A 23,549-nucleotide genomic window follows, 5' to 3' on the forward strand; every position below is an offset into this window, starting at 1 on the left:
CGTCATCGGCCACCCTGTACACCTAGACGCCGCCCTTGAATAATTTGTACACCTAGACACCAAAAACCACGGGGCTAACTACCTCCTAGACGTCGTTATCGGCCACCCTGTACCTCTAGACACCTTCCTCGAATGATTTTTACACCTGGACACAAAAAACCACGGAGCGCGCCACCTAGACCTCCGGAACGCAGAGTATGCACTCGCAACCTCTTAATTTAAAATATCGTAATATATTATTATATTTTCTTGAGAAAACAAATCTCATCTGTATATAGCTTTGCGGACAACTTCACGGTCCTAACACTTCTTGCGGCTAACTTAACGGTCCTTTCACATTTCGGTCTAAAGAAGAAAAACGTAATTTTAGCATTTGTGGGTTATAGACTCACATATTATAAAAATAAGCAGCCTTTTCACTAATATTTTTGTTGGAAATCATAGTTTAGCTCAGAAAACATACTAATAAGCCAAAAAATCTTACGAACAATAACAATAAGCATATTTTTGGCGCTTGATAATGACACGTGAAATAATTAAATAACATAACAATTAATTTGTAAATTGCGACCGAAGCGAGCGGTTCTTGCTAGTTTTTAAATTAATTTTTATAATAGTTTAGTATATCTGCATATAATTTTGTCGATTTTGTTTCAAAATGTTACTTCTTGGCCCTGGGGTCATAAATGGATTGCAAAAAATTGGAACATAAATTATACACTCGATCATAATTTTTCAGTCAGTGGATAATTAAGTCAATTTTTGCAAGTGGTATAATATATTTACGAATTTTTCTTCAATAGGAATATTTTTAACAATAATATCAAGTTCTATGATTTTCTTGGCAATGATATGAGTAAATTTTTAGTCAATGATGGACATTGAATACCAATTTTCTTCTCCGGTGACTTTCTTTTTTTGATGTTTGCTACTTTTGTGATTTTTCATTTTCTTCTTGAATTGGATTTGCCATGCCACAATATTTATTTATAAAGTAATAAATATTTGTAATACATTAAACCAAAATGTCAATAAAAACAAGGTACCTATAATGAAAAATATCAAAGCGTTATTGGCACACCCACACAAACGCTCGCGTTTTTCTTGGAAATGCATATATTTTGTTTGAGTTAAATATACACTACAAAGCTTTGTGATATGGATACACTTGCTTGTATTGTACATTCTAAATATATCTTTCCTTATAATTATAACATTATGAATATTTGTCTTGTATTTTGTAATAGCATTACAAATCTAATAAAAAATGCAGATAAAAATAAAAGGCTCAAAAAAAGGTGAGGAAAAGAAGTTTGGGTTAAAGAAATAAACACATAAATAATTATTTTCTTATCATTAGGTTAGAATTCAATATCCCAATTGGAATTTTCATCTGGAGGTAATTCTTTATCAGGTGGATATCTTTCAAAATTTCGAGTGTCAGTTGAGCTACGTATCTGAAAAAATATAAACCTGTATTCATATATATTACTGTTGCCTAAGATATATATATATATATTCACATATATAAATATTTATATATATATATATATGGGACGTTTCACGTCAACCGGACCATCAGTGCACCCAAAATTTGGGTTAACCTAACAAGACGTTTGAGGTCTCAAAATAATCGTCTGGTCAAGGGCTTTTGAAAAAGTTCTGGCCTTTTCAAAAATCCAATGTGGCGCATAAAATATGGAGCCTGAAACCCACGTTTTCATAGCACATTCAACAAAAACAATAGTAAAAATGTTCTAATTTGTGAAATATCCCACAAAAAAGCATGTACAACTAATGATAGGACATATTATTGACAATGCTGACGGAATTCCAAAATCAAAAATGGCGGAATCAAAATGGTGGACATTATACCTCCACCAAACCCATTTTACCGCAACAAATGATTTTAGATCAGTTTAAAGTATCGATATGGGGGTTTTCGGGGTCATTGAATCTTAGCTTGACCTCGAAATTTCGAAATTTTAAATGTTGGATCCAAACTGGCGGACATTATACCGACACTAAACCAATTTTACCGCAACAAATGATTTTAGATCAATATAAAGTATCGATATGGGGGTTTGTGTGGTAAATGGTTATAAATGTGCTCTCCTATAATGTTCTCAACGTAATTAGAAAACTTTTGAATGTCGGGACAAAATTTGCATTCATTCAAATAACAATTTGGTTTGGGATCCTCACATAGAACGAAATTCAAACAATCTTTATAATTCTTCAGAATATTGTTTGAGATTTTTTCTATATTTACTGCGTCAATCATCGCCTTGAAATTTTGGTGTATCGTACATACACATACATTGTGTGTACCAGAGGATCCTGCAAAGACACAACATTTTGGTCTCAGTTCCGCAAACTTGGTAAGCCCAATCGGATGTTCAGGAAACTGTTCTTTAAATTGATTATGAAGGTTCTTAATATCAGTAAGTAATAATCTTTTCTACACTTTTATTGATACTGTCTCCGGTCCAAATTCCAATCAATTCATCTCGTTGAAAAGCTTGAGGAATGTCTGCAGATAAGTTTCTTTTAAAATAATTCAACAGTGCTGATGCGACAATATGTATATATATATATATATATATATATATATATATATATATATATATATATATATATATATATATATATATATATATATATATATATATATATATATATATATTGTCGCAAAGACTAGAAAAATCTACAAATATTATCCTATGAAATATTTGTACGCATGCTCGGACTGATATTGTAATATATGAATATTATCGTACAAATGTTACACGTGAGAGTCGATGGTTTTGTTCTTCGTGAGGAGTTTAGTTCACGATTGCGAAAATATTGTGGCGATGAAATGAGTACAATAGATTATCGGTAAATGCGTTCGTTTATTAATCGTAATTCACAATGGATGCTTTAGTTTTTTTTGGATATATATTAGCAACACTGTTACAATGCCGCTACCTTAAGCGGGTTTTGGGCGTTGTCGTCCAGATCGGACGGGTCGGTGCCTATCACCATTACACAGCGCGTCCTTAGGTTGCGGATAGAGGAACAGCCCCTGAGAAAGAGGTTAGCTGCGAATAAATTGAATAAGCAGACGCGGACAGCCGATAGGAACAGGCGTGGGTGTGATGAGCCCACACTGTCGAACGCATTCATCTAGAAACACTACGCAAGCACCACAACAACAAAAACACTTCACATTATCTCTTATCTCTCAATCTATCTCTTTCATCACACATTACAAAAATGGGCAAAAATCCTGCTGCCGAGGAGGATGCGGGAGCGATGACAACTGCCCCGAAAGGGGATGTGTAGAATGATTCGTCACCTGGTCTTACGCGGTAACGATGCCAGCGAAGGCGCGCTGCCTTGCAGGGGGGCGTTAGGATGCGAGAATGAAACCGTAGTGTGTCTGACGACGAATTGACACTGTCCTCGTCAAAGTCGGAAAGCTCTCATACTTAGTTCTAGAGAGGTATGGGGGTTATCACTTCTAGAACGATGGACTCACCTGCGATCGGAACAGGATCCGAAGCGCGCGGGTTTAACATAACATCATGGCTCAAAAAATCAAATCCGAACCAAAAGGGACTTAAGGGTCGGAACTTGGAATGTTCGCAGTCTATACAGAGCAGGTGCGTTTAAAGAACTCGTAAAGGAAGCTGATAGGTACAATCTAGATTTGGTAGCAATACAGGAATCGCGGTGGCCAGATGGCGGAGTACTAGCATCGGGTAACTTCACGTACCTGTATGGGGCCGGGAGTGGGGGATCTCTAGGCACCGGATTTCTCGTAAGCAAAAGCATCATACATTCGGTTAAAAGTTTCAAATCCGTCAATGATAGGCTCTCGTACATCATTATCGAAGGGGAATGGTATAGATATGTATTTATTAATGTACACTGTCCTACGGAGGACAAAGAAGAAGAAGCTAAGGATCTCTATTACGAAACTTTAGAGCAGGTAATCGACCAGTTCGCGTCTTACGACACAAGAATAGTATTAGGCGATTTCAATGCTACAATAGGTAGGGAGGAAATGTTTAGGCCTACTATAGGTAAGGAAAGCCTGCACGAAGCCAGCAATGATAACGGTATTAGGGTCATAAATTTCGCGGCGGCAAAAGATCTGATAATCAAAACTACGTGTTTTAAGCACATGAACATACACAAGGCAACGTGGACATCGCCGGACGGGGCCACACAGAACCAAATTGATCATTTCCTCATTGAAAAAAGACGTCATACTAATGTTCTTGACGTAAGGGCTTACAGAGGGGCAGATAGCGACTCGGACCACTTCCTAGTAGTAGCCAAATTAAGAGCTAGACTAGTAGCGAATCAAAATAGTAAGCGAGCAAACAAGGTAGAAAGCTTCGATATTGAGAAACTACGAGATAGAACAGAGCGAATTAGGTACCAGATAGAAATTAATAACAGGTTTCAGGCACTTGAAGAAGCAAACACATCGCCGGAGGGGAATGACGAACCGAATAGCTTATGGGGGGACATCGAAAAAACGGTAAAAGAGGCCGCGAACAAAGTACTGGGTAAAAAGAAAAAGCCAAAGAGCAAACCATGGTTTGACGAAGAGTGCGAACTCTGGTTTGAAAGGCGCAAGAAGGCTAAATTAGATAGCTTACAAAATAATAAAAACGTAAGGAAACAGACGAGCGCGATCTACAGAAATAAGAAGCGGGAGTATCAAAAGAATCTTATTAGGAGAATAGAAACTAACAGTAAGGAAAATAACCCCCGCGAAATGTATAGAGGGATTAACGCCATCAGAAAGGGTTTTAGGAGTAGAGCGCAATTGATGAAGGACGAAAACGGGGACCTCGTAACAAATGATAACGAATTACTGTCGCTGTGGAAAAATTATTTCGATAAATTATTAAACGTGCACAAAAATAGCGAAGAATTAGGGGGCGAAATTCACACTGCTGAACCTCACGTGGAGGAACCGAGCTACCAAGAAGTAGAGACCGCGATTAAAAAACTAAAAAACAACAAAGCCGCGGGAAATGACTCTATACCAGCTGAGTTACTCAAATATAGGGGCGTCGAGCTCACTTTCAAAATCTATAAACCAGTATGTGCCATCTGGAAAAATGAAACAATACCCGAAAATTGGAAGGAATCTATCATTATACCGATTTTCAAAAAGGGGGATAAGACAGAGTGCAATAACTATAGGGGTATTTCACTTTTAGCAACGTGCTACAAAGTTCTGTCAAACGTAATACAAGCTAGACTCACTCCATTCGCGGAAGATATAGTAGCAGATTATCAGTGCTGATTTCGGCGCAACAGATCGACGAGAGATCAAATGTTTACCATAAGACAGTTGTTAGAGAAAAAGTGGGAATTTTGCGAAACCATACACCAACTATTTATAGATTTTAAAAAAGCGTACGACTCTATTAAGCGAAGCAAAATGTATCAAATTCTAGTACTTCTCGCTGTACCGAAAAAACTCGTGAGATTAATTCAAATATGTCTGAACGGAAGCACGGGAAAGGTCCGAGTAGGCGGTAATGTATCAGAACCCTTCATGATACGCGATGGTTTAAAACAAGGGGATGGGCTCTCTACGGTGCTGTTCAACTTAACGTTAGAGTATGCTGTTAGAAAAATGCAGGTTAGCCAGCTGGGCGCAACGCTTAATGGAACAACGCAGATACTAGGCTACGCAGATGATTTGGATATACTGGGGGATTGTAGGGAAACGGTAGCAAGAAACGCGGAAATCCTCATAAAAGCGGTGGAGTATACAGGGTTAGAAGTGAGTGAATCAAAAACAAAGTACATGATTGTGGATAAGCTAGGCATCTGCAGAGGGGAGGAAGATCTCAGAGTTGTGAATTTTACTTTTGAAAAGGTTAGCGAATTCAGGTATCTGGGTACGACCATAAATGATAGAAACGAGATTAATGTCGAAATAAATAAGAGACTCCATTCGGGTAATGCTTGCTTCTACGCCGTGAGTAATTTACTTAAGTCGAGGCTGTTGTCTAAAAACGTTAAAATAAGAATATACAGGACAATAATACTGCCGGTGGTTCTGTACGGGTGCGAAACGTGGGCTCTCACTAAGCAGGCGGACAACCGTTTTAGGGTATTTGAAAATAAAGTCTTGCGAAAAATATACGGGCCGCAGAAAGATGAGGAAACCGGGGAATGGAGGAGACTACACAATGATGAGTTACACAATCTGTACGCGTCACCAAATATTAACAGAATAATAAAATCGCGCAGATTGGGATGGGCAGGGCACGTAGCGAGAATGGGAGACGACCGTACGGCAGCGCGTGTCATGAAGGGCAGGCCGATGGTAACGCGACCTCTAGGTAGACCTAGACGTAGATGGGAGGACAACGTAAAAGCGGATCTAGTAGAAATAGGACGGGTGGGTGTCGATCGGGGAGGTGCATCTTGGGTGGGGGTGACAGAAGATAGGGCAGCGTGGAAGGCTTGCGTAGATGAGGCGATGAATTTTCGAGTTCCAAATGCCATGTAAAAAAAAAAATATATATATATTAGCAACATGTAAAGCCTCTCATATCTTTTTCATGCAAATAATATAATAGTGCGTATTAATCTAATCATGCGCCGCGAGCTTACGTCACTGCCGTAACTGATTGAGGCGGAACCCGCAAACTAAAAATTTAAGAATTTTCTGCAGTTGCAATATATAAAAAATAACTTAAGTGGATCTCACCACCTTAAAAAAATGAGATTGATTTTTTGTGTAAAAGTACCTTAAACTGTTAAATAATTAATTAAACAATTATATTAACTCAGGCATACTGTAAAAATTATCAAAAAAAGTTTATAAATACCATATGTCAGGTACATACATGTATGTTTTATAAACAATAGGTCTTCGAAGACTAAAAATCACAATTTTCATTATTTCAGCTACCGCAGACTTACTTCAGTTTTGGGCTTCAAAGGGCACTTTTTTCTTAATGGATCTACTTTAAACACATATGTTTATGGAATGAATGTAAGAATAAAAAAAAATTTAATTTGAAAAGGTTGTCTACAAGTTAAGCATAATTTTTGTCATTTTCTTAATATTTGAACAAATTTTTTTATCAAATTGTAGACAACTTTTTTAATTGAAATTTAAATTTCCACATTTATTCCATAAACATATGTGTTTAAAGTAGATCCATTAAGAAAAAAGTGTCCTTCGAAGCCCAAAACTGAAGTAAGTCTGCGCTAGCTGAAATAATGAAAATTGTGATTTTTGGCATTCGAAGACCTATTGTTTATAAAACATACTTTTTATTTCTAGACCATATTTCAGATACTTCTAATAAGTTTGATTGAAAAGAAAATGTAATGTCTTAAAAATATTAACTTTTAACAAAAGTAAGCGGTTAGCCGAGTTTGATTTATTCTATATTACAGTTCATGTCAATAATACTATGTAACATAATAATTTCGATTGAAACAAAATTACAGATCTAAAAAAAATATGATCAATCAAATAACGTAAATTATAGTATATTAAATAATATACAATATTATATTAATATTACAATATTATTTTATTCATAATATAACAAACATAGAATTGTTGAGATCAATTAAGTTCTGAATCAAATAATTGCTAACTAAAAACTTAAATAATATATTGATCAGATACAAACCGTTCTTGTGTAATTACTACTTATCTTACCATGCCTGTTTCATAAATATTAAACCGAGCTCATCATTGAACATAACAATTTTGAGTTTGTGTTATATTATGATTACAAAAATATTGTTATAAACTCAACTTACTTTGATTAATATCACTTTATTTTTAATCTGTAATTTTTTTTTAATTGACATACATACATACTATTATATTACATTTGTAACTCATTACGAATCATGTTATTAACATGCATAGAAAAATAATCAAACTCGCGCAACCTTTTAATTTTTTGTGTATATCATTACAATATCATTTTCTTTAAATTTTCCTTGGAGCTATGAACATTTATACCTAACATCAACCGAGTGACGTTAGGAGTGAGTTGATCCTGCTAGTTATAATTAACTGCGTTTGGATCCAGAGGGTATAAACCACTTGTTTTAAATCCATGTATTATGCCATTTCGGAAGTTCATCTAGTCGATAGCCATCTGAAGGGCTGGAGCCACCATATGTATTTTGAAATCAAGTATCTCATCCTGAAGTTTGTACTGCACAACAGCTTCTTTATATTTTACTTAAAGTGGATGGAAAAAGGCCACATCAAGGGGTTGGATAATGTGTGTTGAGTTCAGATTGTAATTCAGAGTGTAATAATTTCAATTTCCTTTTCCCTACAAAATTTCAGTAGTTGGAGATTCACATGTGATGCATGATTGTCGACATATAGCAAAACAGGGAAGGTATAATTGTTGTCTACGAGCCACTTGTAAAAAATATTTTTAATGTAACTGTAAAAACTCTCTCCAGTCATCCAGCCACCTTCTGAATTTTCTACGCCCCAAACTATAGGAATCCACTGGAACGTGCCTCTCTTAGGTGCTGTCTTCAGCTCAAAAATAATCATAGAGGAGCCAAGATACCAGCCGTAGATGCTGTAAACAAAACTGTTATAGTTGTCTTCTTACTACATTCAACTATTCTATACACTGTTCTTGAACCTTTCTTCGCTATAACTTTATTTCCTTCTGGCACTAACTTAAAAGCCAACTCATCGAGGTTGAATACTCTTTCTACACCTATGTTCAATAGATTTTGTCCTTCTAGTCGTTCCCTCACATATGAAATCCAACTTCGTAAATCACTTTCACATACAGAGGCTCTTGTGCTTGTCAAATTCTGTGCTATTCTCTGGCTCAAGGTAAGATTTCTCCTCATAAATCCTTGGTACTAGTGTTTTCCTGGACGTGAGTTCTTAAACGGACTGTCTTTCTTGCTAGAAAGCATAAACTTTTGAACGCAATTTAACTGTCTGCTCTTGGTAACTGGGAAACCTCGTTCGTGGCTTTCCAAAATCCAATTGCAATTCTAGCTTCCTCTTCTTGGGTGCTTTTCTAACATTTTCTAAACTGTTGTGAGCGAGTCTCCAGTGTAGAGTACTCTTTGGTACACCATACTTTTTTGCGGCTTCCCTGAGTGACATACCCTCTTTGACTGCTTCAAAATCTTTTTTTATGGAAACATCATTGTAGTCATAAACTGGTTTCTTCTTTTTTATAATTTCAGAGCGCTTGTTCTTTTTAATGCTAGCTTTATCTTTTTTTACTTTTACCACCTGCTGCACTTTTTTAAATCTTTTTTACCATTTTAACTTGAAATAACCTGTAACTGACAAGTATAAAACTAATGAATATATTAATAGTAATAGTAACAGCAACAATAAACAATATTATATCGATGTTCATCGACTTACTATCAAGTGCAAAACTTTTGCGGTTATGAATTTCGGAGAGAGTTTTTTTGCACAAATAAAGTAGCCGATCCGTTCTTTTTCTTCGACAACAAAACCTCACCAATTTAAACGTATACACTAGTTAAACACAAGAGCAGCACTTTGTTTATAGTGTGAAAACTGTGTGTTCAACAATCGGAGCCACGTGTACATTTCGCTGAAGATTACTTGATTTCAGCAACTTAAAGTTAGACGCACGACGAGAACTTGTCCATCGTAGCACTACCTTTGCGTCAATGAGAACGCTTAACTGGACACCAAATTTCTCGCCGTAAATGCTGTCGAAAACGTGTACTTATAGTGAATATGCTTAAAAATAATCCTAAATATTGTAAATAAAAAAATACGTAAGAAAAGCATTGCATTTTTATATTAAGTACGGTAAAACAAAATATACTTGTTGACCGAAAAAGCAAAGAATGTAGTACACCTGCAGTAGCCATCGATACGTAATTTTAATTGATTTTTTAAATTATATTTTTCGTTTTTATTTGTATTGTAAATTGTTATACTTTAATGGTATAGAATCTACAATTCTAGAGTAATTTTTATTTTACAAATCTATAGCTAATTAAAATGTTACGAACATATATATAAATATGTCCAACTATCGGTCTGTTTTTTTCACGTGCCCAATTATTGGGTATCTTACCTTATAGTACAGTATAATATAGTCTGACTCTACGGAGCTGAATGTACAGTATAGCGTGCACTTCGAGTATACCTATATGCAAGGCATGCGCAGTTCGTCTATATAGTAGCTTGAGCTTGTCGCTCGTGTCACAGCTCGAGCTCGTCGCTAGTCTCAGAGCTCGAGCTTGTCGCTCGTGTCACAGCTCGAGCTCGTCGCTAGTCTCAGAGCTCGAGCTCGTCTCTCGTCTCGCAGCTCGAGCTCGACTCGCTGTACGAAATCTTTGCTTACTATTCTAGACTTATATTACGATCACATGAATTTACATATTACAACATATATATTATATGATTGTAAGATCAATTAGCCACTCTGTTTCCCACCCAGCCTCTCCTAGTCCCTTACAACATATTTCAACGAGTCTTACATTTTTTTGTTATAATTGCTCTTTAGCATCTTTTTAACCCGCAGAGGCCAGGGACAACTAGAAAAATAAAAAACTGAATTTTATGTATATTTTTTTTTACTTTGATTTAAATAAGAATCAAATCAATATACATAATCCGGTGTAATGGGGAAATATAAAACAATGTTTACATATATCATACACGGGGTACAACATAACTTTGGCGAAAAAATTGAGAATTTACATTTATTTCTTAGCTACTGTTACGTCGGAATGTGCGTAACCCACCAATATACTTATGGTGTCGAGTCCCTATCTTCGGCTATTATTTATTATTTTTATTTATTCAAAAGAAATCCCTTTTGGCTACTGCAGAAGCGGTCACTGCCTTCCGGGAAAGGGAGCCGGATAACGAAATCACTTTAAAGCCGATAGAATTTTAAAAGCAACTACGATTTTATTCACTCGATTAGAAAAGAAAAAGAAAAGTACCTTTTATAATATGTGTGGGTGTGTGTGTGTGGATGTATCGATGTCTCAGCAGGAAGCTGCAGCTGTGGGTCCTTGGCGCTCTGAAGCCTGGCGTCGGTGGTTCAGTGCGGTCAGGCTGGTGTGCGTCTCGATCCTCCTAGCTTGTCCCTCTTTGAAGCAGGTGTTGACAGATGGGCGCTCCGATGTGTCGGCTCTCTTTCCGTGATGAGAGAGGACGGTGAAAGTGGCGCTTGTCTTATTCTTGACACGATCACTTAGTTTTTGTATAAGCTATTCTTTCTCGAACTCTTTAACGTATCCGTACTTTTTAATTGGTTTAGTGCGCACTAGTTTTATTGTGGCGACAAAGTTCGTCCGCGCTGTTCTAGCTCGCGACTAACTGATTCGATACTGATTTGAATAGTATAACTGATATCGACTGGATCTGGCGACTAGCAGCGATTCGTTTAGTATGACGAGTTCAAGGAAACTGACCATGTGAACCCTTTTGCTCCCGGCCTTTATATACTGGAAATTCTGTAGCCTCGATTTTCCATATTAGGAGTGCCTAATATTCTCACGACTTTTCTCTTGACTTTGCGTGACCTCGTAAAATTTGTATTACCTTGAGTTTTTAGGAAAAGCGTCTTGTGACAGCTCTCCTGCTGCTTTTCGTCACCTGCGTACTGTCATGTGTAGCTTTTCACGATTCGTTTTCGGGAGAGCGTGCTCGACCGATGCTTGCTCGTCGCATAGCTATTTTGATTTTCGTCGATTTTCGTGAGGGATATCGCGACTCGTTCAGTGACATCTTTTTATTTCGTCGCCGTCATGTTTTTTTTGCGTTAGCCATTCTTTCGGATGATCTTCGCCTAGAGCGCGGTTTGTCGCTACGCCTCTAATCCTATTTTTGTAGGAATACGTTGTGGTGGGAAATACTGCTTCTTGCGGCTGCTGCGATGGTGATGCTCGCGAGTGTCTCACGTATGTGTGTTTCTTGTTTCTTGCGTAGAAAAATTGTGTGACCTACTTAAATTGGTGTCGTAGGCGCGTAATGGAATCGGGGATTCCATTACACCTCCCCGCCCGAAAAAGAACGGACGAGTGAAACTGGACGTTCGTAAAATTTAGTATGTGTGTGTGTTATAAGTAATGATGGGTATTTTCATTCTCCGCAAATCATTATTTATTTACATAATTTGTTGCAAGGTACTTTTCTTTGATACATAAATTTTGATGAAAGTTTTTGTTTTCATAGTTTCCGATGTGTACAGAAATGATTTTTCGTTACGCAAATGTTAATTTACAGTAATGAATATTTTTCGTATCTTACATATGTGATTACTGGTAGACAATGGATATTCTTCGCATTTTGCATATAAGATTTCATATAGAGGGAAGGAAACAAATTTTTTACAATAATGGATACTTTTTGTATGTTACATATAGGTGAAACAAAAAGAAATTTTTACAATATTGGATATTTTTCGTATTTTACATATAGAAGGATGTTTACAATAATGGGTTATTTTGTATTTTTCGTATACTATTACTGATAAAGGTGATTTTTTATTTACAATATGTGGAAAAAAAATTTTGTTAGTGTGATAGGGATATGTTGATAGGTGTATAATTTATTTAATTTTTGTTTGTATACGAATGATAGTTAACTGTTACATAAAGAATGTTAATTAGTATATGCAGATATTTATTAGAGTTAGTGTTATGCCCTAAGAGTACTTTTCTCTTTTTATTTTACAATTTATATTTTCAATTGATTTTATGCAATAAAATTCCACCCCACCAGAAAAAGAATGTTGAAAATGAAATTTCAACATTCTTTTTGGCCTGTGCAGGAGGTCCCATCATGCGCTTTCGTCGGTTTCCAATTTTTATTACTTTCTTTCCCAAGCTCCTTTTTCTTAAGGCCATGTGTTTTTCCCCACTTTCTTTCCTAGTCTAAGGTGCTCGATTTCTCTGATTTTTCTGGCTCGTCCTCGAGATGCAGGCTGATCTGTCATCAGTCTGTCAAGTGCTTTAGTAGTGTGCAGTTAGTTTGTTCGTGTCTGTTACAGTTATTTATTCCGACTTTCAACAAAATGTGTGAGGTAAGAGAATTTTAATATTTTTATTATTTGTATATTGTGCTCTACTACGTTTTATTTCATTATTTTGTTTATTGTTATTGATTTTTCTTTAGGTGGTTGATGTTATTAAACCGATTGAAGTAAGTGATTTACCTTGGGAGCCTTGTCATAATTTCGGCTGGGGCTGGTGTGGTGTTTGTTTAGTGGATACACGTATTCATGCTTTTTTTTACTTAATACTTTTGAAATGAGTACAAACGACGTGTGTGCGCATGTATGTGTGTACGCAGATATATTTATACATATACATATATTAATCTTAAAATAACGCATATTTTTAGACCTCCTCAGGCTCTATATATGAAACTCGAAGTCTATTTGCATTTACGGTTTGAATTTTCTTATTTTGCATTCGGATTTTAACGTTTCGCTGGTTGTTAAAAACATCGACAACAGTATACGGCCCTTCAGATTGATCAGCTAATTGATATTGTTTTCCCCCTTTAAGTAACCAAACTGTATCACCTATTCTAAATTCTTTTGGGTTTATTTTTTTGTCATAATAATATTTTGAGCGAATTTTCGATTCAATTAATTTTTCGCGAGCAATTCTTTGGAGTTCGTTCAAGCGTTTACTAAGGTTTACAACGTAATCATTATACGTGGGAATGAGATCTTCCGGCTCGAGTGGCTCGTTCGAAGGAACGCGTGCTAAATGTCCGAAAACTAACTCGTATGGTGTGAACTGACCCTCGTGAGGCATGGTATTGTAACAAAAAGTCGCTAATTCTAAGCATTCGTCCCAAATTTCTTTATCTAAAGCGGTTTTAATATATTCGGTTAATGAATGATGTGCTCTTTCCAAGGATCCGTTAGATTGAGGATGATACGCAGTGGTTTTTACTTGTTTAATACGGAATTTCTTTGCTACTCGTCTCATTAAACTTGACATGAAATTACTTCCTTGATCTGTGAGAATCGTAAGAGGTGCGTCAAAAATACAAATAAAACGTTTTATTAATGCGTCGGCGACAGATTCCGCGGTGGCGCCTTTGATAGGTATCGCGAGACAATATTTTGAAAAGTTACATTGAATTGTTAATATATTATTAAAACCATTTTTCGATACGGCGAAGGGTCCGACGATATCGAGACTAATTTTCTCCATGGGTGATTGTGGCGTATCCGTAATTTGCATAGGTTGCTTGGTTTTGACTCGAACTAGCTTATTCAATTGACATGTGAGGCACTTACGTATGAAATTCTGTACATCTTCTTTAATATTTTCCCAATAATATTTTTGTTTAATCCGTTTATAAGTTTTATTGACTCCCTTGTGTCCTCCTATAGCCGTATTGTGTAATTCTTCCATGATTCTAACTCTATCTTTTTCAGCTATATATCTAATTATTCCTAGGCAAATTATAATTTTGACTGGTATTCCCATCAATAAATGTCTCAATTTAATTAACACATCGTCCCATAATACGTTTTCAATATCCTTGCTCTTAGCAATGCTAATAGAACAAATATTTTCTTTCACAATCAATGACTTTAAAACTTTGAATGCAACAGTTATATTATTGAGAATCTTAAGGCTTAAGGAGTGCTTAAGGCTTGTTTGCCGCGTGTAACAATAGCGAAATGTAGTTTATTATTTCTATTCGTGATTTTAATTTCCCCGGCTTCTAACTCAGTTAGAAGCCGGGTCATATTTCAGTAATTAAAAAGTAATTAAAAAATCACGAGCATCCTCTAAACGTCCCTCATACAGTCTCGAAAATCTCTTGGGTAAGCACTTCTCCATATCTTCCTCTCGGACTTATTCGGGCGTCTCGCTCCGCCTCTTGGTCGTCTTTCCGGCGGTTGTACACTTGCTTGCAGCAGCTCAGCTTCGCTAATTGCTTTATGCAAAAGTTAGCCCGCGTCAGCGCGCCCAACTCGAGGATTATTAAGGACGGAATTCTCGGGGACTCTAGGCGCGACAAAGTACAGGAGCGTCGAGTAGTTCACCCTTTCCTCGTGATTGATATTCCATAGCGAGGCTACTGCTTCTGCCCTAATTGCTCGCGAAAGCTCTGTTGGCGGCTACGGTAATTTTTCAGCCGAGATGAATTGTTAATGCTGAACAAGACGCCTATGCGGGACGTATTCTACTTATGGTTCAAATTGAACGTAATTTGGAATATGAGCTTGCGGCAACTTTCGCCGTTAGATGTGGTCATGGCAGTCGTCTCGAGAAAGGAATATCGCTTTTGTCAGAAAGGAAAGAAAACCTCCTAATTGAAGCGTATGGAAATAAGGAAACATACTTCAGCATCGAAAGGACGAATGAGAGGAAAAAACCCAAGAATGATTGAAAGCAGTGTTGAGCAGATGCTCCTCGAATAGGAGGTCGAAAATAATATTTCCGTCTGCTTCTCTAAATTTAACGTAACCAAAAGACTATACGTAATGTTTTAACTCCTCCAATGCTATCCGAAGACAACAGAAGGTCGCGCTGAAAGTTGCATTATGCGAGAGCAGGAAAAAATTCCGACTCAAGAGCGCGCCCCATTGACAGCTCGTTTGGCCAGATAAAAAGCCCGTGTTACAGAGGGGTACCGAGGGGTGTGTGTGTAAACGGAGGGGCGCGAAACGATGTCAGCGTGACGCGTGCCTTCGCTTGTGTTTTCCAGTTTTTGGTTATCTCCCATTTGCAGCTCTATTCTATTTTCTTTTCTTCTTTTCCTTCTGCTGTTGCTGCTCTGCAGTTGAGGAAGTACGAAAAGGGTCTTATTGCCGCAGCGTTTCGCTAACGTGTGAAATTGGAAAGCAATACAGAGGTGATTATGGCTTATCGACAGGTTAGCCGGATACGTGTCGGATCGTGGCATCTGTGTGCCGGAAACTCGGCTAATAATGCCGGCTATAATTCTCCGAAATGCTATTCACTTATTTCGAGTGGATCGCGCACGTAGAATCAAAGATAAGAAAAAGTTTGGTAACTAGTAGTACAACAAAGTTACACACGCGCCGCGACTAATCGAGCACATGCATTACTACTTAACTGACTTCGCTTCAACTAGGTTAATCGCATTTCGGCTAGTCTCTCTCTCCTACCCGCTACTGTACTGTGAGAAGAAAAAAAATAAACAAAGCCTTATACTCTTGCGCTTCATACATAAAAATCAATATTCGCCTCTCTATGCACACACATGCCCATAACTCTGATCCGTCGGCCTTTGGAACTAACCCGAGTGAAAAACAACAGGATTAGCCACACCCCGAGATTCGAGCCTACATCGCATCGAGTTTTCACAGCAGCCTCCACACCTGCGGGAGTTAATTCCAAACAATGCTAAAGCAAACACGATCCCTCTGGCATGAAAGAGAATAGATAAAGAAAAGAAGAAGAAAAAAAAAGGAACGAGCCTGCTCCTGGCATAACACCGACTCCCTCGTATAGTTTCACTTAATCGTAGCCTTTGGGAAGCGCTAAAGCTCTGCTCCTACTCCTCCTCCTCTTCTCTCCCTTCGGCGGAGTATATGCCTTCCGGCGGCACGAGTGTATGTACTCGACTTTTCTCTCTAACTGAGTTAGAAACTTTTTCGGCGTCATAGTTTTCAGGCGTGTCGTTATTTTGGTTTTTATCATGAGAGATTTTAGCGCGTTTCGGTCGGTTCTCTCGATAGTTCGGTGTTTGTATCTTTCTCGTTCTGGCACGTGTCTCTACGACTAGTACAGGTTCCTCCTGCTGTGTCTCCTCGGATCGCTCGACGGGGTTTCTCGAGAGAGCATCTGCGTTCACGTTAGCCTTCCCGCATTTGTACACGATGTCGTAGTCGTACGCGTTTAATTTAATTCTCCATCGGCTTACTTTTGACGTTAAATCGGTTGAATTTTTGAACCAGATTAAAGGTTTGCAGTCCGTAACAATTGTAAAGTTACTCTTCCGAGTAAATACGGTCTAAACTGAGACACAGAGTATAATATTGCTAAAGCTTCTCGAGAATATGAGTCGTATCGGCTTTCGGCGTCGGAAAGTACTCGCGACACGTATCCTATCGGTCGGTCTTTGCCTATTTCCCCTTGACTTAATATACCCCCTATAGCATGTAAACTAGCTTCACACGTTACTATAAAAGGCTTTGAAAAATCTGCGATTTGTAATACAGGTTTGCTACAGAGTTTTTCTTTTAATATATCAAATGCTTCCTGAGTCTGTTCATTCCATACAAGTTCGACGTCTTTCTTAAATAAGTTACTCAAAGGTTTAGCAATGCCCGAAAAATTATGTACAAATCGGCGATAATAACCCGCTAATCCCAAAAATTCGCGAATATTTTTCTGAGTTTTAGGTAATGGAACATTTCGTACTGCTTCTAATTTCTTAGGATCCGGTTTAACCCCTTCATTACTTAACAAATGTCCCAAATAAATAACTTCTTTCTTTAAAAATTCGCATTTATCCGGTTGCAATTTTAAATTAGCTTCGCGTAATCTTTTCAAAAATTTTTCGAATTTAGTATTGTGTTCCTCAATTGTTTTCCCGTAAATGACGGCATCGTCCAAAAATAAAAATATCTTTTTACCTTGCATATCTTTAAAAATTTTATCAACACAACGCTGAAATGTTGCGGGCGAATTTGAAAGACCCATTGGCATTTTAGTAAACTCATACAAATCGTTCGAAGAGCAAAAAGCAGTTTTATGCCTATCAGCCTCATGCAACGGAATTTGGAAAAATCCCTGAGCTAAATCAAAAACCAAAAAATATTCCGCTCCACCTACTTGGTCGATAATATCTAATATGTTTGGTAGTGTATATTTGTCTTTTATAGTTATATCATTTAATTTTCGAAAATCAACAACCACTCGATATCGTTTATTACCTTTACTGTCCGGAGATTTCGCTACTAAAAATACAGGCGATGAATAATTAGAATTAGAAGGCTGAATCACCCCTCCCTCAAGCATTTCTTGTATTTGATTATCGAGTTCCTGTTTAAGAGCGTGAGGAAATCTATAAGGTTTAGTACAAATAGGCACACCACTAACAGTTAGTATTCGATGTTTAATAAAATTAGTAGTCCCCAACTTTTCCCCTGTTAAATGAAAGCAATCGGCATATTCCTCTATAAGGCGTTCGATTGGTTGGCGCAGTTCGGTTTCTAAATGAGTATATCTTAGCAATGATTTCAAACGATCTATTCTTGGCATTTCGGCATTTTCAGCTTCCTTGATTTGGAAGATGGGAATTGTCGTTGCGTTATTTGGCATTCCGTTGGCAAAATAGTCTTTATCTGAAATTTTCATATAATTGTAACATAAGTCATCCATGTGACTATTTTCGATATAATTTTCAACAAAATGACAATTATTTAATTTATTTTCTTGTTTATCTCCATATAATTTTTCAAAGGTTTCAGCATTTACAGATCCTTCTTTTAGTAAACAATTCTCAAGTTCTGAATCGATTTCATAATCAATATCATTAGCAATTATCTCAAAATTATCGTTATTTTTATTCTCCTCAAATATATTCTCCGTAACTTCATCAAACTTAATCACTTCATCATCAATAATTTCAGCAACATTAACTTTATTTTTCATCTCAGTGTCTTCTGCACTAGATTTAATTTTATTCATAACGACATTTTTCTCAATATTCACATAATCTGTATGCTCATTCTCGTTGCCTTGAGAAGTGTTGACTTGTAAAAGTTTCTTTAAACGCTCAATTTCTTTAAATAAATTCTCAACGTATTCAATTGTATATATATTTTCACTTGATTCGTCATTTTTTTCTTGAATATTAAACTCATCACTTTCTATAACGTCACGATCATTAGTGTCGAAATGCATATAAATATTTTCCAAATTTTGATTAACATAAATATTTTCATCTCGTATACAAAAATTTTCATTATCTTTTTCATCAATAAATTCACAATTTTCTTCAATTAATTCCTTATTTTCTTTAATTAATTCACTATTTTCTTCAATTAATTCATCATTTCCTTGATCAAATATATTTCGTGTATAATCGATATAAAAATCGTCATAACCGCGGTCTGTCTCCCCTCCTTCACTCAGATCGCTTCTCACTCGTGTATTTTTAGACTCACTTGTTACCCTTGGTTTCGTATCTATCGGTTCTATTTCCGTAGGATACTTTTCAAAAGGAATTAGTTGTCCATTAACTTCAATATAATTTTCAAAATAATTAATTGTCGCTTCATTTTTACGAAAAAAATCATTACCTAATATGCCAGCTTCCGTGATGGGAAAATCGTCGCCAACTAAATGAAAATCTGTTGACACGTTGTTAAAATCTACTGTCACTTTGCCAAGAGTGGAAATATATTGGGTTGTTATACCTTTTAATCTTATAATCTCATTCGTGTTTATGTTAGTATAGGGCGATACATCCCACTTACGCACTAAACTAACAGAGGCTCCGGTATCAAGCATAAACTCTAATGGCTTGTTAAATTCTCCGATGTCTACTCTGATGGTCGGCACCGTGCTCGCGCGACTCAAATTTATAGTTTCGGCGCGGACGTGGGAGTATTCCTCTCGTTGGAATCGTTCGGGCGCGTGCCAGATGTCATCTCTCTCCGCGCGCCCTCCTGAGAAAGAGACTCGGCGTTTCCCTGCGCTACTTTACCCGAGCGCATGTCCTGCTGCAGCTTGAATGCCCTTGAATACCGCAATAGTAACACGTCGGTCTAAATGTGCTTTGATTGTTAGTATTGTTACGATTTGAATTATTCAAAGATCTCAAATTCTCGTTGTTGTTATATCGTGGATTTTCAGTAATCCTTCGATTGAAATTATTATTGTTATTGTAATTATTATTCGTTTGATTCCGAAGGAATCCGTTGCGTTGTCCATTTTCGGCATTCCATCCTCCGAAGTTAGTATTATTAGGCCGCGTTTCGTTTCTCAAATTTTGATTGCCGCGCGGTGGGGGTCCTCGGTCTCGTTTGTAGTCACGCACGTCGCTATGTCGCTGCAGATGTTGAAGGGCGAACTGTCGACAGTTTAGTAACACGTGTCCGATCTTTCCACAGAAACCGCACTTCATCGAACTTTGGTCATAGTCGACTACATGCACATTGCGCGTTTCTTTATTTTTAAATTTTGCGTCCGGCAACTCATCGTCGTCGATCGGCAAACCGCATATTCGCGTTCTATCTCAATGGCCTGTTCGCGAGCCTCTTTTAAAGTGGTAGGCGTACACATGCGCCCCCGGATCTCCCAACGTAGTCCCCTTTTAAAAAATTTGATGCAGTCTTTTTCGAGTTCATCTTCAAATGTTTTTTTTTTATACTTATCCGGCCCTCCCGCTGAGCCGCGGCTGTGATCTCTTTCTCGATTTTCCGAATTCTATTTAAAAATACAATTACGGATTCGTCGCTTTTTTGTTTCATTTTGCTAAGTCGCCAGACCAATCATGATACGATTTTGCTGAACCGTATATATTTTCAAAAAATTCCATAACTTCGTTTACCGTCGTAAAAGTCTGCCCGCGGGTGCTATTTAGCGCGTCCCCGTATAAGCGCATCCGGATGAATTTTGCTAGTTCCCCTTCGAGAGTGCTGGGTAGCAATTCTTTTGCTTCCCTGCATCCATCAAGAAAGAGTGATAGCGATACGTTTTGTCCGTTGAATCGTGGAATTAAATCCAACACGTTGGATATGGACATTCCACGGACTTGAATTGTCTCGGCCATTTTTGGTTTTTACTCTATTTTCTATTTTTGGGGCGATTCTATTTTGAGTGCGTTAAAACTTCTGTCAAAGGATAAGAAGACTTCGCTTTTTTCAACTGAATCGGTGTGATTTGGTGATGTTTTTATCTTTAAATTTTCGAGCTGAGGTATTCCCATTGTGAAAGTGCTAAGGCGCTGTCGCACAAGTTTAATTGCTTGAAAAAAACCGAATCCCGGATTGTTTATAGTTTTATCGATTTCTGCCGCGTTATTTTCGTCGTTAAAAAATGCGTCTAATACTTCTGGTTTAATTTCGATACTTAGGTGTTGTTTGATATTATTTATTGCGTTTGTCTATAGGAGTCTCCTGTATTCCCAGGGATCCAAAGATAGTCGTTAAGTTATTTTTTTGAGCGAGTCCTCTGGTAACGGGGGTACTTGTGCCGAGGCACGAAGACTCTGCGTTTCTATTTAGTGTGGGTGGTTTTAAAAGAATGTTTTTATTCTGGATGATTGTTTGGTTTTGTTCCGTTTTGATCTCGTGAATAGAGACTTCGTCGTCACTATCCTCCGACTGATTTGATTTATTTAAGCGATATTGATAGTATTCTTTTTTATTCCGAGGTAAGTCCTGATTTGCACTCGTGTCGATATTAAATCTTTCGCACGAGTTTCTTACTTCCTTAGTTAACGAGTCTACTTCTTGTATTAATTTCGGTGTTTCGGGGCTGCTATTTGCGATCGCGATTTTTAGTTTATCTTCTTTATCTTTTACCTTGGTAAGTAAGGAGTCCTCAAAATCTAGTGTGAATTTAGTATTGCGTTGTGTATTAACAAACCGATCGCGTTCATGATGGGCACTCATTCTACCAAGTGACTTCGTTTCCGCATTTTCCGGCCGCTATGCGCCATTTTAAAATAATAAATATATTAATGTGTTACGTCGGAATGTGCGTAACCCACCAATATACTTACGGTGTCGAGTCCCTATCTTCGGCTATTATTTATTATTTTTATTTATTCAAAAGGAATCCCTTTTGGCTACCGCAGACGCGGTCACAGCCTTCCGGGAAAGGGAGCCGGATAACGAAATCACTTTAAAGCCGTTACAATTTTAAGAGCAACTACGATTTTATTCACTCGATTAGAAAAGAAAGAGAAAAGTACCTTTTACAATATGTGTGGGTGTGTGTGTGTGGATGTATCGATGTCTCAGCAGGAAGCTGCAGCTGTGGGTCCTTGGCCAGGCTCCAGAGCGTCTCGGTCCTCCTAGCTTGTCCCTCTTTGAAGCAGGTGTTGACAGATTGGCGCTCCGATGTGTCGGCTCTCTTTCCGTGATGAGAGAGGACGGTGAAAGTGGCGCTTGTCTTATTCTTGACACGATCACTTAGTTTTTGTATAAGCTATTCTTTCTCGAACTCTTTAACGTATCCGCACTTTTTAATTGGTTTAGTGCGCACTAGTTTTATTGTGGCGACAAAGTTCGTCCGCGCTGTTCTAGCTCGCGACTAACTGATTCGATACTGATTTGAATAGTATAACTGATATCGACTGGATCTGGCGACTAGCAGAGATTCGTTTAGTATGACGAGTTCAAGGAAACTGACCATGTGCACCCTTTTGCTCCCGGCCTTTATATACTGGAAATTCTGTAGCCTCGATTTTCCATATAAGGAGTGCCTAATATTCTCACGACTTTTCTCTTGACTTTGCGTGACCTCGTAAAATTTTTATTACCTTGAGTTTTTAGGAAAAGCGTCTTGTGACAGCTCTCCTGCTGCTTTTCGTCGCCTGCGTACTGTCATGTGTAGCTTTTCCCGATTCGTTTTCGGGAGAGCGTGCTCGACCGATGCTTGCTCGTCGCATAGCTATTTTGATTTTCGTCGATTTTCGTGAGGGATATCGCGACTCGTTCAGTGACATCTTTTTATTTCGTCGACGTCATTTTTTTTTTTGTGTTAGCCATTCTTTCGGATGATCTTCGCCTAGAGCGCGGTTTGTCGCTACGCCTCTAATCCTATTTTTGTAGGCATACGTTGTGGTGGGAAATACTGCTTCTTGCGGCTGCTGCGATGACGATGCTCGCGAGTGTCTCACGTATGTGTGTTTCTTGTTTCGTGCGTAGAAAAATTGTGTGACCTACTTAAATTGGTGTCATAGGCGCGTAATGGAATCGGGGATTCCATTACACTACCGCAGGTTTACAGACATCTGGTCATCAAAGAGCACTTTTATTCTGGAAGATTTGATTCAAGCGTAAGTATATATTTTTATTGCTAATGTGGAGTTTCGTAAGATAATATTATTCAAAACAATTATCTATTACTGTTATACTTGGCATTATTTAAGGGGACACAACACTTTTAAACCGTAAAAAAAAGATTAAGGAGGGAAAATTACAAAATCAAAGTAAATAATTTGATATTTTTCAGTGATACTTGGTAATAAAACCCTCAAATATTGTGGCACTCGGTCTAATATTTTATGATTTTTTGACTGTCCGTACAATTCCAAGTAAACAAGTGGTTCTTTTGGGCTAAAATTTAAAAAAAACACTTTATACACTCATAGTTTTGGCATGAATGCAGGAATTTTGATTTGAATACGTAGAAAATGTTTGGCGATAAAAGTACTAGATGTTTTCCTTTTTTTCCGCTTATTACGCCACCCTTTTGTGCGTAAAGCATTTTCTAAACATTCAGATTAAAATCCCTGTATTCATACCAAAATTACAAGTGTACAATGTGCCCACCTGGAATATTAGCCCAAAAGAACTATTCGTTCACTTGGAATCCTACGG

At 37.5% G+C, this 23,549-nt stretch overlaps 1 protein-coding gene across 11 annotated transcripts in view; it reads right to left on the reverse strand.

The window, feature by feature from the left end:
* Window positions 1-1,098: 1,098 nt before the first annotated feature.
* Window positions 1,099-23,549, reverse strand: part of LOC100114234 (cGMP-dependent protein kinase) — a 474,555-nt gene continuing 452,104 nt past the window's right edge. For 9 of the 11 annotated variants that reach the window (XM_032601578.1, XM_032601577.1, XM_031925292.2 and 6 more), the window contains one exon: window positions 1,099-1,457. In XM_032601578.1, coding sequence (XP_032457469.1) covers window positions 1,362-1,457 — 96 coding nt within the window. In that variant the 3' untranslated portion in view covers window positions 1,099-1,361. 11 annotated transcript variants of the gene reach the window in all.

The sequence above is a fragment of the Nasonia vitripennis genome (assembly GCF_009193385.2).
Source record: "Nasonia vitripennis strain AsymCx chromosome 2 unlocalized genomic scaffold, Nvit_psr_1.1 chr2_random0009, whole genome shotgun sequence".
In the NCBI taxonomy this organism is placed as follows: Eukaryota; Metazoa; Arthropoda; class Insecta; order Hymenoptera; family Pteromalidae; genus Nasonia; species Nasonia vitripennis.